The 14,375-nt window shown below is 38.4% G+C and overlaps 1 protein-coding gene across 1 annotated transcript in view; it reads right to left on the bottom strand.

Annotated features, from left to right (window-relative positions):
* The window catches only part of ROBO1 (roundabout, axon guidance receptor, homolog 1 (Drosophila)), a 156,014-nt gene that overhangs the window by 39,263 nt on the left and 102,376 nt on the right, over positions 1-14,375 (bottom strand). Inside the window, exons 14-17 of the mRNA XM_009883873.1 lie at positions 13,781-13,902; positions 11,131-11,362; positions 9,736-9,857; positions 6,101-6,272 (exon numbers count right to left, since the gene is read on the bottom strand). Of these exons, the coding sequence (XP_009882175.1) occupies positions 6,101-6,272; positions 9,736-9,857; positions 11,131-11,362; positions 13,781-13,902 (648 nt within the window). The remainder of the gene's footprint in view (positions 1-6,100; positions 6,273-9,735; positions 9,858-11,130; positions 11,363-13,780; positions 13,903-14,375) is intronic.

Raw genomic sequence — 14,375 nt, forward strand, 5'->3', positions numbered from 1 at the left:
TTACGATGATATGTCTTGCATTATTCCAAACTAAGCCTAAATAAAATGTAAGAAACTGCAATACAAACAGCATATAACAGTGAATAACAAACCTCCTGTGGAAAAAGATACCTTTTTGAATGGGAAATGGTTAAATTAATAACAGCTTCTTCCAGTGAAGAATTCCAGATTACAGATTTTGTGACATTGATGTCAAATATCTATTTTGCCGAAGAATCACTACCGCCTTTGACTGCTACCTTATTGGAAATTTTATTTCATATTCCAGGTCCCAGGTCCCTTTATCTTCTGTGATCCTAAGTGCACTGACTAGTCTGAAAGTTCACCAGGCAGACTCATTCTTTTCTTACCAATACACCCTTTGTGTCTGCTGGGTTTATAGATTTCATGCCTATTTGTGCAAGGTTAAGATGGGTTGCTTCAGATTTTATGGAGAGAGCCAAGTGAAGTTCCACACAAGTGGCCAGATGGGCTTAAACATATGAAGTATACTGTGACCAATGAATTAAATCTGTCACTCTCTATCTCATCTTTTGTTTCTTTGCAGCTGAGGCCATATTAAGATATGAAAACCTGCATCATCGGTCCCTTTTCAAAATGAGTAAGCCTTCTATTTCTGTATTTTTAAACAGCTACACTACCTTGTACATCTTAACGGGATAGAACAAAAGACTTCCAGAGAACCTATGGTCCTGAATAAATTTAGAAGACTGATAAATATTTTTTCTCCAATCCTTGAAATATATATATTTAAAACAATAAATCCGGGGGGAGGGGGGGGAATAATCACAAACTCAAAAGCCAAATAAAAATGTTTTTTAAACACGTCAACAATTCAGCCATACACAAAGACAGTACATTTATATGAGCAAACATTTTGCATTACTCAGTCAATGCATGTGTGAAGATTACAAAATACTGAAGAATCTCTTTGAACTTTCATTGTTCTAATTTTTAATTAAGATTCATTTCAGGGTATTATTGTGCTAGCCACTGCAAGCATAAGAACAACATAATGATATATTTGCTTTTAAGAAACTAGGCCTATGGCACATTATACACGGGTGGACTGTTAGAGCTGTTACATTAAATAAGCTGGTATATATTTACACACATAGTAAAGAGAAAAATGCATATATGTGTCATATAAACAGCATCATAGAAAAGATGATATAAGGGCTTTCAAGAGGCCACATTTGACCCGTGTCCTGCTCCTGTTATAATTCAAAAATATAAAGTAAGCTACACATAAAGCAAAGGGATTAAAATCTAGTGAACCCCTAATTTCTAAAAATTTCCAGGAACGTTATCTTGGAAGTTTTTCTTTGAGAAGGGCATCTTCCCTCTCCATAATAGTCCTATGAGATCCTCAACAATCAGTCAGGAAAAAAGCTCTTTAACTAAAGAAAAGTACTTTTTCTTTATCCCAGGAAATTTCTGGAAGCTTTGACTGAGATATAAACAGTTCATAATCAACATTCCTGTTCCTGCTTGCACTCCTCGGGGAGACGTGCCAAAATAATAAGTGAACATAAACATTCTACGGCAAAGCGCATCTTACTGCCAGAGTAGCAGCCGCAGCATTTAATGTACTTGAAAGTGCCTCAGAGTTGTTGGAGCAGGCTGATCCCACAACTCCCTGAAACCAGCATATTATCACAGTGACTCACCCCTTCTTCTTCTACCCCAAGATAAGAGCCTTCTTCTGAATCACAGATAACGTTGCTATGGCTATTGCTCCCAAGCTACCCTATTTGACTGTCTTGAAGCTCCAAGTTTCAAACTCCAATGAAAACTGATTACAATTTACATCAAGAAGAATTAGGACCTGTAATTCTCTAATGTTAAATATTCATATAAGTGATAATAATGTAAAAGCTAACATTTAAGTTGCTAAATGTTCAATGAAAGATTAATGTACAATTAAGATTGGAATGCCAAAGATTCAAAAAAGACAGGAAATTCCAGGTTCACAGGTGTGCAAGCAACCTTAGAATCACGGAACGGTTTAGGTTGGAAGGGACCTTAAAGAACATCTAGTTCCAACCCTCCTGCCACAGGCTGGAACACCTTCCACTAGACCAGGTTGCTCAAAGCCCCATCCAGCCTGACGTTGAACACTTCAGGGATGGGGCATCCGCGACTTCTCTGGGCAACCTGTTCCAGTGCCTCACCACTCTCATAGTGAAAAATTTCTTCCTGATATCGAATCTAAATCTACCCCCTGTCCATGTACAACCTATGGAATGGTACTTTTCCATATGCCTGTCTCACTTAATATCCAAAATGTACAAACAGTAAGGAGGAAAATCTAAGTCTTGTTGACATTGCTAATTCTGGCAACTCAAAACTTGCAAAACACCTGAGTCTGCAACATAATGTCTGAGTGCTTCCTCAAATATATGTGCATGATGCAATATGAAAATTATTGGTAAAACATTACCAGGTTAAGAATATGCTCTTTTGTCTCCTTTGCAGTTATACACATTTGCAAAACTGGAAAGATATCAGTTTTGCACTTCAATCTTATACAGTTTGAGGAGACAGCACTGAACTGGTTTGGAAGGGTTTACTGTGAGGGTAAAAAATGATTACTTCTGTTGAGTTGTTTGCAGGCTACAAGACAAAAATATCAACAAAATACCCTTACAACTATCACACTAGAAATACTGGAAGGGCTGACAGAGTAATATGTTTGAAGGCATCCTAGCTAGTTCACAAATCGCATCTCCTAAATGAATCAATTAGAATAATAAGGATTCAATGACACTTTGTTTTGTACACCTGAGACATTCACTGGTTGAGTAATGCACTCAACATTTATAATAATTGTGCAGATATCTCTTAATAAATAACTACGTATCAAATATACATACCAACTATGTGTTTCGAGTAACAATAACTGCATTTATGGGGCTTCTCAGAGCTGGTACCCTGAACAAAATATGTTGCAATATGTTCCAATTTCACTACATATTTGCCAACAGGCACAGGCAATACTGCCAAGCTAGCTAGTATACCATCATTGTACAAAAGTTAGGCTATAGATCAGCAAAAATTAATTTGCTGTGATAATTCTCACCTTTCTGTATGGAACATTTTTGCAACCTATGTCCTGAAGTTACACATCATGACAAGAAAAAAAGTTCTGACAAAATTCTATGATTTTTTTCTCCACAGCACAGTACTACAAGCATGATACAGTGAGCTGTGGTGAGCTCTTATGAAATACTAATTTTTTTCTTTAACACCAAAGCTTTTGCAGTCTTTATGTAAAATACCAACTTTTCTTTTAAAATAAACAAATGGTTTTCCATCCCTTGGAATGCCACAGAAAGCTTTGAAAGGTCAAAAGCCAAGAGGAAAATTCAGAAGCCCCAAGGAGAGCGTTCTAAAAAGACATATGATTTTTCCGTTAATCTCATGATTTTAAACACCAAAAGGTGATTTTTGAGTAACAAGCAAGTATATTGTTGGCTTGTCCCTGGTGGCACGGGAAGTCTAGGGTAGCGCAGCTCAGCGAGCTGCTTCATGTCAGCTGAGACATGGAAAATGAAAGAGCTTTGAGCTTACAATTTGTACCTGTCTTTGTAACAGGTTAAGTGCGTGCACAAGGTCAGTTATCACAGCTCCGCTGATGCATGGGACTGCGACTGCACGCCTCAGCTCTCAGAGAATCCAATGTCTCCTGTCCTCCCCTCTTGTTCTGGAAGGTGGCCTCCAACAGGTGAAGCTTCCTCCTGTCACACACCCGGCTGAGACTCTGCCCAGGCATTTCTCGCAGTCACCAACCCAGGCGCACCCTGCGCAGCACACACACTCAAACATGAAGTTGTTGTGCAAGACAGGAGGCTACGCTGGGGAAAAAAACCCTCTTCTTTGGAGACTCCAGAGCGAGCCACAACCTAGTCTCACATTTTGGTAAGAAAAACACATTATAAGGTGATAGAGATTTTAATGAAAATTTCTTTAAAAAAAAAAAACACACAACAATTCAGTGACTATCTAAATCACATAGCATATCCTGTTTCCACACACTGAATTCTTAATTCATTAAAAAAAAAAAAAAAGCAAGGATCGTACTTTTTCAGATATCAGAAAAAGATTTTCTGAAGGAATAGTTGAGATCAGTGACAGAAATGTAGAAACCTTCTAAAAGTAGCATCCTTAGTCCTCTTTCCTCCCCCCCTCGCTGGCCTCCCTTCCCTCTCTCTGTAACCATGTAATTTATTGCTGGTGAAAAGTGCCAATTGATGACATCAACTAATTAATTTTCTTTCTTCAGAAGAGCTACCAGAAAACTCCAGTGTCTGCTCCACTCCCATACTGGGAGCACATCCAAGAACTAAGAATGCGATTCCTTGCGGGGGCTGTAGGAGAACTTGTATCACAGGGCACAGTTAGGTAAACTGCAGCCATTCTTCTGCCTTGATGATTGTAGGTTGATCTGTGCTGCTAAGGGGTACTCCTCTTAAATTTAAGTACTAACTTTCATCAGCCTCGTGCAGTTGCCAAAAGGACTGCAGCACTGTCTAAGTATTTCTTTGTGCTGCTTCTAGTGGCATGGATCTCCACAAGACTCCTGTTCTCCAAGTCTTTGCCACGTAACAACCAAATTATGGGATTTTTGCTACAGCATATGTGGACTTGGCCATGCCATTTAATTGGAACCAAGCAGCACAGAGTACAAAAGCAAACCTCAACCACAAGGAAATATATGGATTCTACCAGACTTGCACATTTGAACATCCTCTGCCGTGTGTGATTGCTTTGTGCTTTCTAACCTAGTGTCAGTAAAGGCCAGGAACCCAGAAGCATGCAAAAATCTTACCGACAGTCTTATTTGTCTCTTTTTCCACTTATCAAACCCCCAAAGTGATTAAGTTCCATTATAAAATTCACCTTCATTTAACATTTACTTATCATCAGAGAAAAGGGAAAAAGAAAAAAGTGGTTATGAAGTCCTTAGCTTTGAACACCCAGGTTACCCCATTATTTTACACTTACAAGCCTCACTAATTTAAAATTTTCAATATTTAAACCATATAGAACAAACTCCACCTTGACTGGAAAGCTGGCTGTAGGAAAGAACAAGCCAACAAATAACTATGGGGTTTTGCACATATTAATGGAGTATCATATAAGCTGTGTGTAATTTTGTCATAAAATCTCTATTAATGTAATTGGGAATCACATGCCTGTATAAGTTAAATAAGTTAAAGATGACCTTCATCTTAATAGCCAAGGAAATGTACATGTAATTTTCCAGAGAATGTATTAGTCGTTCAGTCTTGTTTTCACATGCAGTAATTATAGATTTTTAAATGTAAAAAGTTAAATAACAAGGAAGATCTACTAATGATACAGAGATAGATGGGACATAAAGTCCAAAGCAACATGCTGAGTTTGCTTTCACAATTATATACTGTAACGATAACGTATTTTGATACAGGCATGCTGGTAAAGCAGCATATAAATATACCTAAAGCTACTTTAAATAACCTTTAGCTAACCAACAGCAAAGATGCATTTCTCCCACATACATCCAGGAGCCTCTGATCTGCATTTATGACAGAGAGATGTTTGCTGTAAATGAAGTTAGGAGGTCAAGATTATGGTAAATGATCTGCGTACCTCTTTTTCCTGTACTCAGGTTATCTACCAGCTTTCACACAAATTTCATATTTATTGTGCCTAATTGTAGCATGCTCTTGGTTTTTTGCTTCAATAAAGAAAGATAAAATCTGATTAAGACAAGTTACATGCCTAAAGTAAAGTGAGCCAACTCTTAGTGATTCATTCTCCCCTACAAGTTTTATTACACCAATCTTAAGTGTGAAAATTCACTTTTCAAAAATCAGTAACCACAAAGCACTGCTGAGCTGGCAGATGAAAAAAAAAACCTGTGTTGTTATAATCCCATCTTTCAAATGCAGTTCTAAGGCAAGTTTAAAATTAGAAGTGCCAAATTCTGCTATTCCAGAGATCAAGTAACACTATCTATTTCACTTGTCTTGAAAGCATTTCTAGTGCCATAAAAGACAAAAGCAAACAAACACAATTCATTGAAACCAATAGGTAGGATTACCAGCAGGCTTACCTAATTGGATAAACTGGGGATCGCTTTTCACCCCAGGTCCTGCCCCAGTACTTGCTGCCACTTCCACACTATATCGAATACCAGGAACTAGGGAGGGGATGACTACAGAAAAGGTGGAACCATCTACCGTCTTGTTTATATGGTATCGACTTTCATTGCCAAGACACCAAACCTGCAGGGAAGTAAGAGCATGGTCTGTATAAACATTCAAAATTCAACAACAAAGGATAAGTAAAAGGAAGGATGACACATTACTTTCTGCTGGATAAAGAAATTTGGAGTTTGTTACTTCTGTAACATCTGCAGTCATGGATTGCTGTCCTAGGCACTGTATGAATACTGAAAAGATACTTCTTGTTCCAAAGAGCAGCTCCAACTACTAAAATTATTTGATGGGTTTATAGTAATTAATTTACAGTTCAACCAGTGACATCAGTACTAATAAAACTAAAAGCATCAATAACACAGAACAAATAAGCCAAGAATCGTCCACATAAACAACAGAGAGCATTCGGTTAAATGAATTTGCAATTCTCTTGTTCAGGACTCATTCGTCAAGCAAGGCTTTCTTCACTCAAGTGCAAGGGCAAGTCTTTCATCACATGATGTCACAAGAGAATCGATGTCATGCTAGCCTGCAAGCGTTATCTTTTTTTTTTTTTCCTCTAAAAAAATGGCAGCAAGAGGCAAGGATTGAGTAGTATGCCATCTTCTATTGAAAGACAAAAGCATGATATCAGATTTCATTTTTTGGTTGAGATCGGGACACAGGCCTAACGACTTCAATTCATTACTTCATAAATTATATTAGTGATATTAAATGATTGGGAGAAACAATGCAATGAGATAAACTCTTTAGGCCTGCACCATTGATATGGCAAATGCTTTTGAGAGCATGGTTGAACCCCCAACTGCTATTAAAGGTGAAATAGTAGCTAATCTAGATCCGCTAAAAAAAAAAAAAAAGAAGAAAAAAAAAAGATGAAGCTGTGTTGATTTCCTTTTTATTTTCTTTCCACAAATGTATTGTTCTACAATGAATATTTATCCAGCAAGTTAAATTAATTAAATTCAATACATTATCTTTAAAGAAACAAACTTCCCTGAAAACAGCAGCATTTCTGAACCTGTGCGGATTGTACGCAGGAGAGAAGATTTTGCTTTTGACATAAGGAGCTCCAAAAAGATGTAGTACCCAGATAGCTGCTCTTAAACCCTTGTGCAATTCTGCCTGGACACTGGAAATTTTATTTCACCTTCAGGACACTGTAAGACCCTTTTTACTTCTCTGGATGCCAAGGATTGAAACAAGGCCAGTGGGACATTGTGAGGCTCTGAAATATATTTTAAGCTCCTTTGAAATAGAATCCCAACACGGCATATACATAACTGCTGCTGCAGAGCAGGTCAGAGCACACGAAGAGAAGAGAATCTCCTTTTTATATTCTGATACTAAGTAGAGACTTTTTCAGTCAGTAGTACTAGTATAATTATTAGTAATATTGCTCTTAAATCCTTAAGGATGGTCCAGGAAAATGCTCTTATGTAAATAAAAACTCGATAAAGTGAGGAATAAAAGATTTAAAACTACATTTTGACTTACATAATTTTGACAGAAATTGTTACTGCCACCTTGCACTACAGTTATTATGTACTTGTAACTATGCACTACTAATTAATAAAAATGTTTTATTCTTAGGTGCTCAAATACATGGAGAAATTAAAACCAAACAAGAATGTTAGCTTAAACATCATGTTGTTCAGTACTTGTCATACTATATTTAATAGTATACCTAAATAGACAAGTGAAAATGAACTTTTAGAATGTTATGAAGGAAGGAGGAATTCACACTATAATAGACACATAAGTGAAGAAAGAATTAGTTCAACAAAAGAAGTTCGAACTTCATACTAGGGAAGGAGCAAATTACTTCTGCTGGGATTTGAATTTCTAGCTTTTTGTGTGTGCTACTGACACTTCTTCAATTAAGATGGTATCTTCCTTCATATTTATTCTATCCTTTAATTGAAGTAGGTACACTCTTGCTTTAGATCTGAGCTGCTGAGAAAAAAAAAAAAAATCCCCCACATATGCATACCTTTTTGGGGGGAGATAACATAGGAGCTAGAAAAACAAAGAGAAAATTTTACAAGACGTCTATTTGGGTTTTTTTTGTTATTAGTTCATCTTAAATCACTGGTTCCGCATTTATTTAGTTTTTTAGACAAAAATATTAATTACATATAGCAACTTAAACAGGAATTGCGTATATATTAATTTTGTCGGTTTTCTGCCCATAGTAAAAAGCACAAAGGAAAATAATGGCATCCACACAATAAATGTAGATGTGAAATGTGCCAGTGTGCCATCTAGTGCTACACAAGCACTACAAGATGCCTGCTCTTACACCTGATAGCCTATTACCTCTGAATGCCAAGAGGTATGTTAGGTATTATAACCAGTTGGAAATATGAATTTCCTGACTTTTACTGGTTTGTCCTTGTACCCTTAACGTTCCTGTGATGCAGTTTCTTGATGGAAATAATTCCACCTCTTCAGCTCAAGGCCTGCCTTTAAATAAAATAACTTTGCAAGTATTTTTTTCCAATTACATTCTATATATGAAACTAAGCCATGAACTGTTTTTTTACCAGTTGACCAGGTTCTGAAAGGCATTTTATTATTGTAAATTGACCATGAAGCTTAGTGATCTCTTCCCTTTCCCAGTTCTACTGAGGAAAAAAAAAAAAAAAAAAAAAAGAGAATGACTTTTGATGCCTAGAAATATATGTCTATAGCACAGTATTGTAACCTGAAAAATAGCCAAGACATTCTCATTTGAAAAATTTTCTCAATAATGCACATTTGCAGGAGACTGAAACCAAAGATCCTGCCTCTCCGTGGCTATAAAGCTTACTTGATATCTACAATTACACATTTAAAATATCTGTAGATTGCTTGGGGAAAATAAGCTTCCTTTATTTGCTATGTAAATTATCGCAAAACAATTTGAACTGAAAATAAATACAGTGTATGCTGCTAAATGAACATTAATTAATAAATATTTTATAATGTACTTCCAATTTGTTAAAAATTAAATAGCATAATGAGAACTGTGTTTGTGTGAAAGAAAAGAAAAAATTCTATACTCTAAATACATTTATTATTATACAAGCACATTCTTTAAAGTTTTCCATTTGTTTTAACTACCCAGTTATGCACAATTTCCTTAGATCTTAACACTGTTAATTATTATCCCTGAGCTTTTCAACTCATTAAGCCTGTTTATATTTACTACCTTGACCAATCTTTTTGAGTCACAAAACGGTTCCCAAACAGGTATGGTTCCCTCTCTGCTTCTGTGTGCATTTCTCAAGTTATAATGAAGGCAAGAAGGTAGTTGTTTTAATTAAGAGTGTTGACCCTTTCCTTTGATTTATGGAGGCTGTTTTAATTGCCTTCTACCATCTAAACAGAATTACTAAATAGGGAGTTTGATTCAAAGAAATGACTTTCTCGCTCCTTTGCTCTGACTAACCAGTAGATGGAGCCAAGCATCCACGAACAACCTAACCTGTCACTACCTGGCCCATACCCCCCTCTCTGCCAGGGGATCAAGGCATGCCAGCAGTACCTTATATTCTTGAACCATCCCGTTCTGGTTGTCCTCGGGGGGCGGTTGCCAGGTGACCACAATTGCCGTCCCGTTCCCATCGTTCTTAGTCACAGAAACACTCTGAGGTGGAGCACTAGGAGCTGTTTGTTTGGAAAGAAGGATTGAACAGTTAAGTTCGTCACAGACAGAAGTGAGGTTTTAAGAGGACGATGATTTCTGGGCTTCACCAATACATTCTTTTATGCCCCACCTTTCACTGAGGGCAGTTCTTGCCCGCAAGATAAAATGATACAGAAGGAAAATGATGTGAACCTGCAAACAGGATCCTGACTTCTGCTGCAGTCTCGCTGTGCAGGAGAGGAAAAGTCACACTTGTCAACAGACTCTCCAAACTCAGATACCCATTACCTGAATGTCACAGTCTCGAGCACGGAATTCCTCATTGGTCTCAAACCATCTCACCCAGGAGCAAGAGTTTTGAAAAATACAGTCTATAAATTGACTCCAATAGAATGCCAAATCTCTTTTCCTCTAGTGTGTAAATAATAATGATTAATACAAAACTTCTTAAAATCAGGACAGAATGCGTTAATATTAACACATTCATAATAATAATTTCTGGTTTGCATTTTTAATACTCTTTCTAAAAACTGGATGCTCAGGTGAAGCTTAGGATGAATACAGTTAAGCACACCTCTTGAACCACTTACAGAAATAAACCAGAGCTACACAGCATTTATACAGGAGAGGGAAGAGAGAAGGGGAAAGGCTGCACACACCAACAGAAGCACCAAAATCCCTATTCAGAGGCACTGGCCATCTTGCATACTCATTATGCCTGAGCAGCAACAAAAGGAAGCTCTTCACGAACCTCCTTTTTTTAGCATATGTATAAGATAGAAATATATAATTTAGTTCACTATATCTGTTGCCCTCATTCGTCTTTTCATTTTGTCTTATTGATTGATCCAGATATAAAAGCCTTCTAAAAACGTGGTTTCCATTCCCTTAGCTATGCAGCACTTTGATGATTTCTGTGGTGTCTGCTATCTACTCGAGATAGTGATTAGCAAGTGCTTGAATCTGACAGAAGTCACTTGTGACCAGACCATGAACTCAGCAGGGAGGAGTGCACACTGCAGCGAAGATAAAAAGCGCATTTCCCATTGTGTGTTGGAAGGGATCTTTGCACATCCCTCTCTCTCCATCTCTCGCACGTGGTTCTGAATATTTACTTCTGTGTCACCAAACAATTCACATAATGATCAGTCCAACACAGCCTCCTCTGCTGCAGATTGCTGTTCTCAAACAGCATGCACTTCAAACAAAATCAAATAATGAACCTATCAGAGGAAAGCAGGCCAGACTACTACTTCAAAAAGGAAAGATGAAGACAGTCTGGCTCCTACTTGCCTTCTTCCAGGGTCTTTGCAAATTTCACTTCACTATCTGCTCCCTGGAACTCATTAAAAAAAGGGCGGGCCTTGATTTCGTAGTTTACACCTTTCTTCAGCTCAGGAATGATAACGCTGTTTTTGGTTGGAGTCCTCACTTCAAAGATTAACCACTCTGACTCTCCATAGGATGCTGGCGTAGGCCGGTACAGAATTTTATATCCTTGAATATACTGGGATTGCTGGTCCACCTGGCAAGACAGCAGAACACACAACACATTCTGTAACAAATATGAACCAGGAATGATGTCTGTGACACTATGCACCGTCCTTGGACTATCTGTTCATTTTATTCGAAGTAAACAACACTGCCAAAGCAGATAAAGGCTCCTTGCATTACAGCAAATTACGGGCCTAATTCACAAATGCATTAATCTGTTTGATGCTGGTAGAACTGCACTGGTTTCTGTGGATTTATGAAGGCATTACAGGGGCATAACGGAGTTGTATAATACGCCCCAGCTCCATGAAACGGACAGCCTTTGCATCCACGGAGTGACGGAGCTCAGCACAGGCCAGACTTCTGCCTACCCGAATCTGGCCGGCAGCACAGAGGGGCCATAGGGAAAGGGGGGAGGGCGAGGACAGGGGATCTACAGCTCCAGAACTCGGGGTGATGAATACAGAGATCAAAGACAGAGCCTGCCAACTCTCCTGAGGTGCGGAAACCTCCCCAAATCCATTAAATGAGCGCTGCTTCCTGCCTGCTTCCTTCTGGAGTAAGTGAATGGAAAGGGCAGCCAGCCGGCACCATCTCCATCTCCTTGACTAGGCTGGGCCCTGTCAGAGGGCAGGTTTGTCCAAGCACATCCTCTATGTCCACCCACTCAGTGGAAGGCTTCTCCGCTGGAGGGCAAGAGCCGTTTTGAGAGGGCAGTGAAGAGGCTCATAAAACTCAGTATGGTAACACACGAGACTTGGAAAAGCAGATCAAAATGATACTCAGTGGTCCCAAGTACTTTTTAGACCGAGGTAATTTTATAGCGATCTTCATGCAGACGAGGGTGAGACTCAATGTGTTTGGCTATAGCTGAAACAGAAAGCTATCTTATAGAAGCGATCTTTCGTGGAGCATCCACTGTCTTTTAACTACCGGTTTCAATTTGTGATGAATGAGAAAGGCCAATAACAACAACAACAAAAAATTTAAAAGTGCATCAGATTTTCCCTATCTTCAAAAATCTCAGTCTTTGCTTGCAATTTTACTCCAATAAGCAACACGCTTCATTTTTAATAATCACATAAAGCATGCATGTGTTAGCTGAAACTGAAGTAATGCTTATTTTTGAAATTGCAGAGAAGCCACAGGCCACCCAAGAGACTGACAAAAACTGCCTGTCTGGAAAAGGTTGTTCTGTAAGTAAAGGTCAAACAAAATCATGCTAGGAACCTCAAAGATATTTTAATGTTATTAGTTAAAACAGGAGATTGCCTGCCACAGGTGGCCACACTGCAAGGTGACAGTGTAATTACCAAGCAACACAGCAGGTATTATTTGTTCTCTTGCAGCACTGAAGAGCTCTGGTCATGGACCAGGACTCCATTGGGCTAGTGCTGTTCTAAAAGTCAAAACGCCTTTTGTTCCTGTTCAAAATGTTCTGCCATGGCAAAGCAAGGGCTACACCCTGTGCTCTCCTACACTGTCTCTGCCAATATATTGACATGTTCAGATGGAAGTCCTAAAAATAGCTCAAAGCTCACTCCCTTTGGATTTATTCCTGAACCCAGGACAATTATCTGCCATTTTTTCTTCATTCTGTGTTCTACTTTAAAACTACTCTTCTTTGAATTACATTTTCTAATGTCACTGCTTGGTATTTGCACTTTCCTGTGTTGTTCTTTCTCATTTCTACCTCTTGATCACCAAATGTCTCCCACAGTAAGCCATTTCTAATCCTTTGTCTCACTGAGGCCTCAGCCTTGTAAGCCTACTTGAATCTTTTTCATGTATGTTCCCACTCCCCTCGCTCAGGACTCCTACAGAATTGTTTCCTCACTCTCTCATTTCCTCTGCTATATCCTCCACATGGCCAACTTCCTGCTTCCTCCCAGCAGAGCAGCATCAACACAACATCTGAAAACCATCTCCCTTTTTGTCTCTTCTCCCTGTACCATGTGTACTCATAGCACTGTAGGAAAGGATAGGTTCAGATGAGGCTATATGGGTTTGGGTGTGTTTCTCAGTATGTACGTAGGATAGAGGTAACACTTTCAAACAGAATAATGCAGCATTTCTCTCCACTGGTAACTGACAGACAGGGAAGTGCCCATGTTACCTCATTAGTGGACTGACACACTTCCTACTGAAAGCAGTGCAAAAGCTTCAAACGATATGATTTAAGAAAGCTTTGATCAGTCCTTTAGCTTCCAGAGAAGGACTCTGAAAATCTCACCATATTGTAAACAGCACTCTCTATGGAGACATAAAATGGTGAAAATGGGACAAAATTTAATGAAAGAGGAAAGCAAAGCCAACTAGCACTCATTTCAGAGAAAAACATTTGCAAGCATACAAACTACGCAGTTTCTTAAAGTGTGACTCCACTGCAGTCAAACAGTACAATTCAGCAGTACATATAACCACCTCCATGATACAGTTTCATACTTACAGTCCAATGGACTTCAATTGAGGAGGAGGAAAGGATAGTAGGGTTGTGCAGATGTAGTACCACATCACCTAGTTCTCTCTGGACCTGCTTGTGATCCACACCTTGACTTGTTGGAGGAACATCTGTAATAATTTAAGATTCCATTATCACAAGTATATAAGATTGTTAAGGTAAGTATATGTAAATGCAAATGAACATATCATAAAGTATACCATGCTATCACCAATGAAGTTTACCCTAAGTACTTCCCAATTATGTAAGAAAAAACTACATGAAGTATCTTCCTGAGCAAATCACCAATGCTTAGGTAGTACCAAATTGATGCACTGCACTTTCTTCAACAGAGAGAAACACGAGGGAAATACTGCATAAAAAGAAAAAACACAGCCTTTGGCAAATGACTACAGCAGCATCTCTTCATTCTTTCCTGCTGGGAGGAAAAAACATTCTATTACCCACTGCAAATTCCAAGAGATGAGGAAACCTATAAAGAACGGCAAGAGCAGAAGTTGTATCTTCATATAAATTCATGGGCAAACTTACTGTTTTTAATTACAAAATAAATGTAACAACTAAAGAAAAGAAAAATGATGTC

The sequence above is a fragment of the Charadrius vociferus genome, unplaced genomic scaffold (assembly GCF_000708025.1).
Source record: "Charadrius vociferus isolate BGI_N301 unplaced genomic scaffold, ASM70802v2 scaffold414, whole genome shotgun sequence".
NCBI classification, from domain to species: domain Eukaryota; kingdom Metazoa; phylum Chordata; class Aves; order Charadriiformes; family Charadriidae; genus Charadrius; species Charadrius vociferus.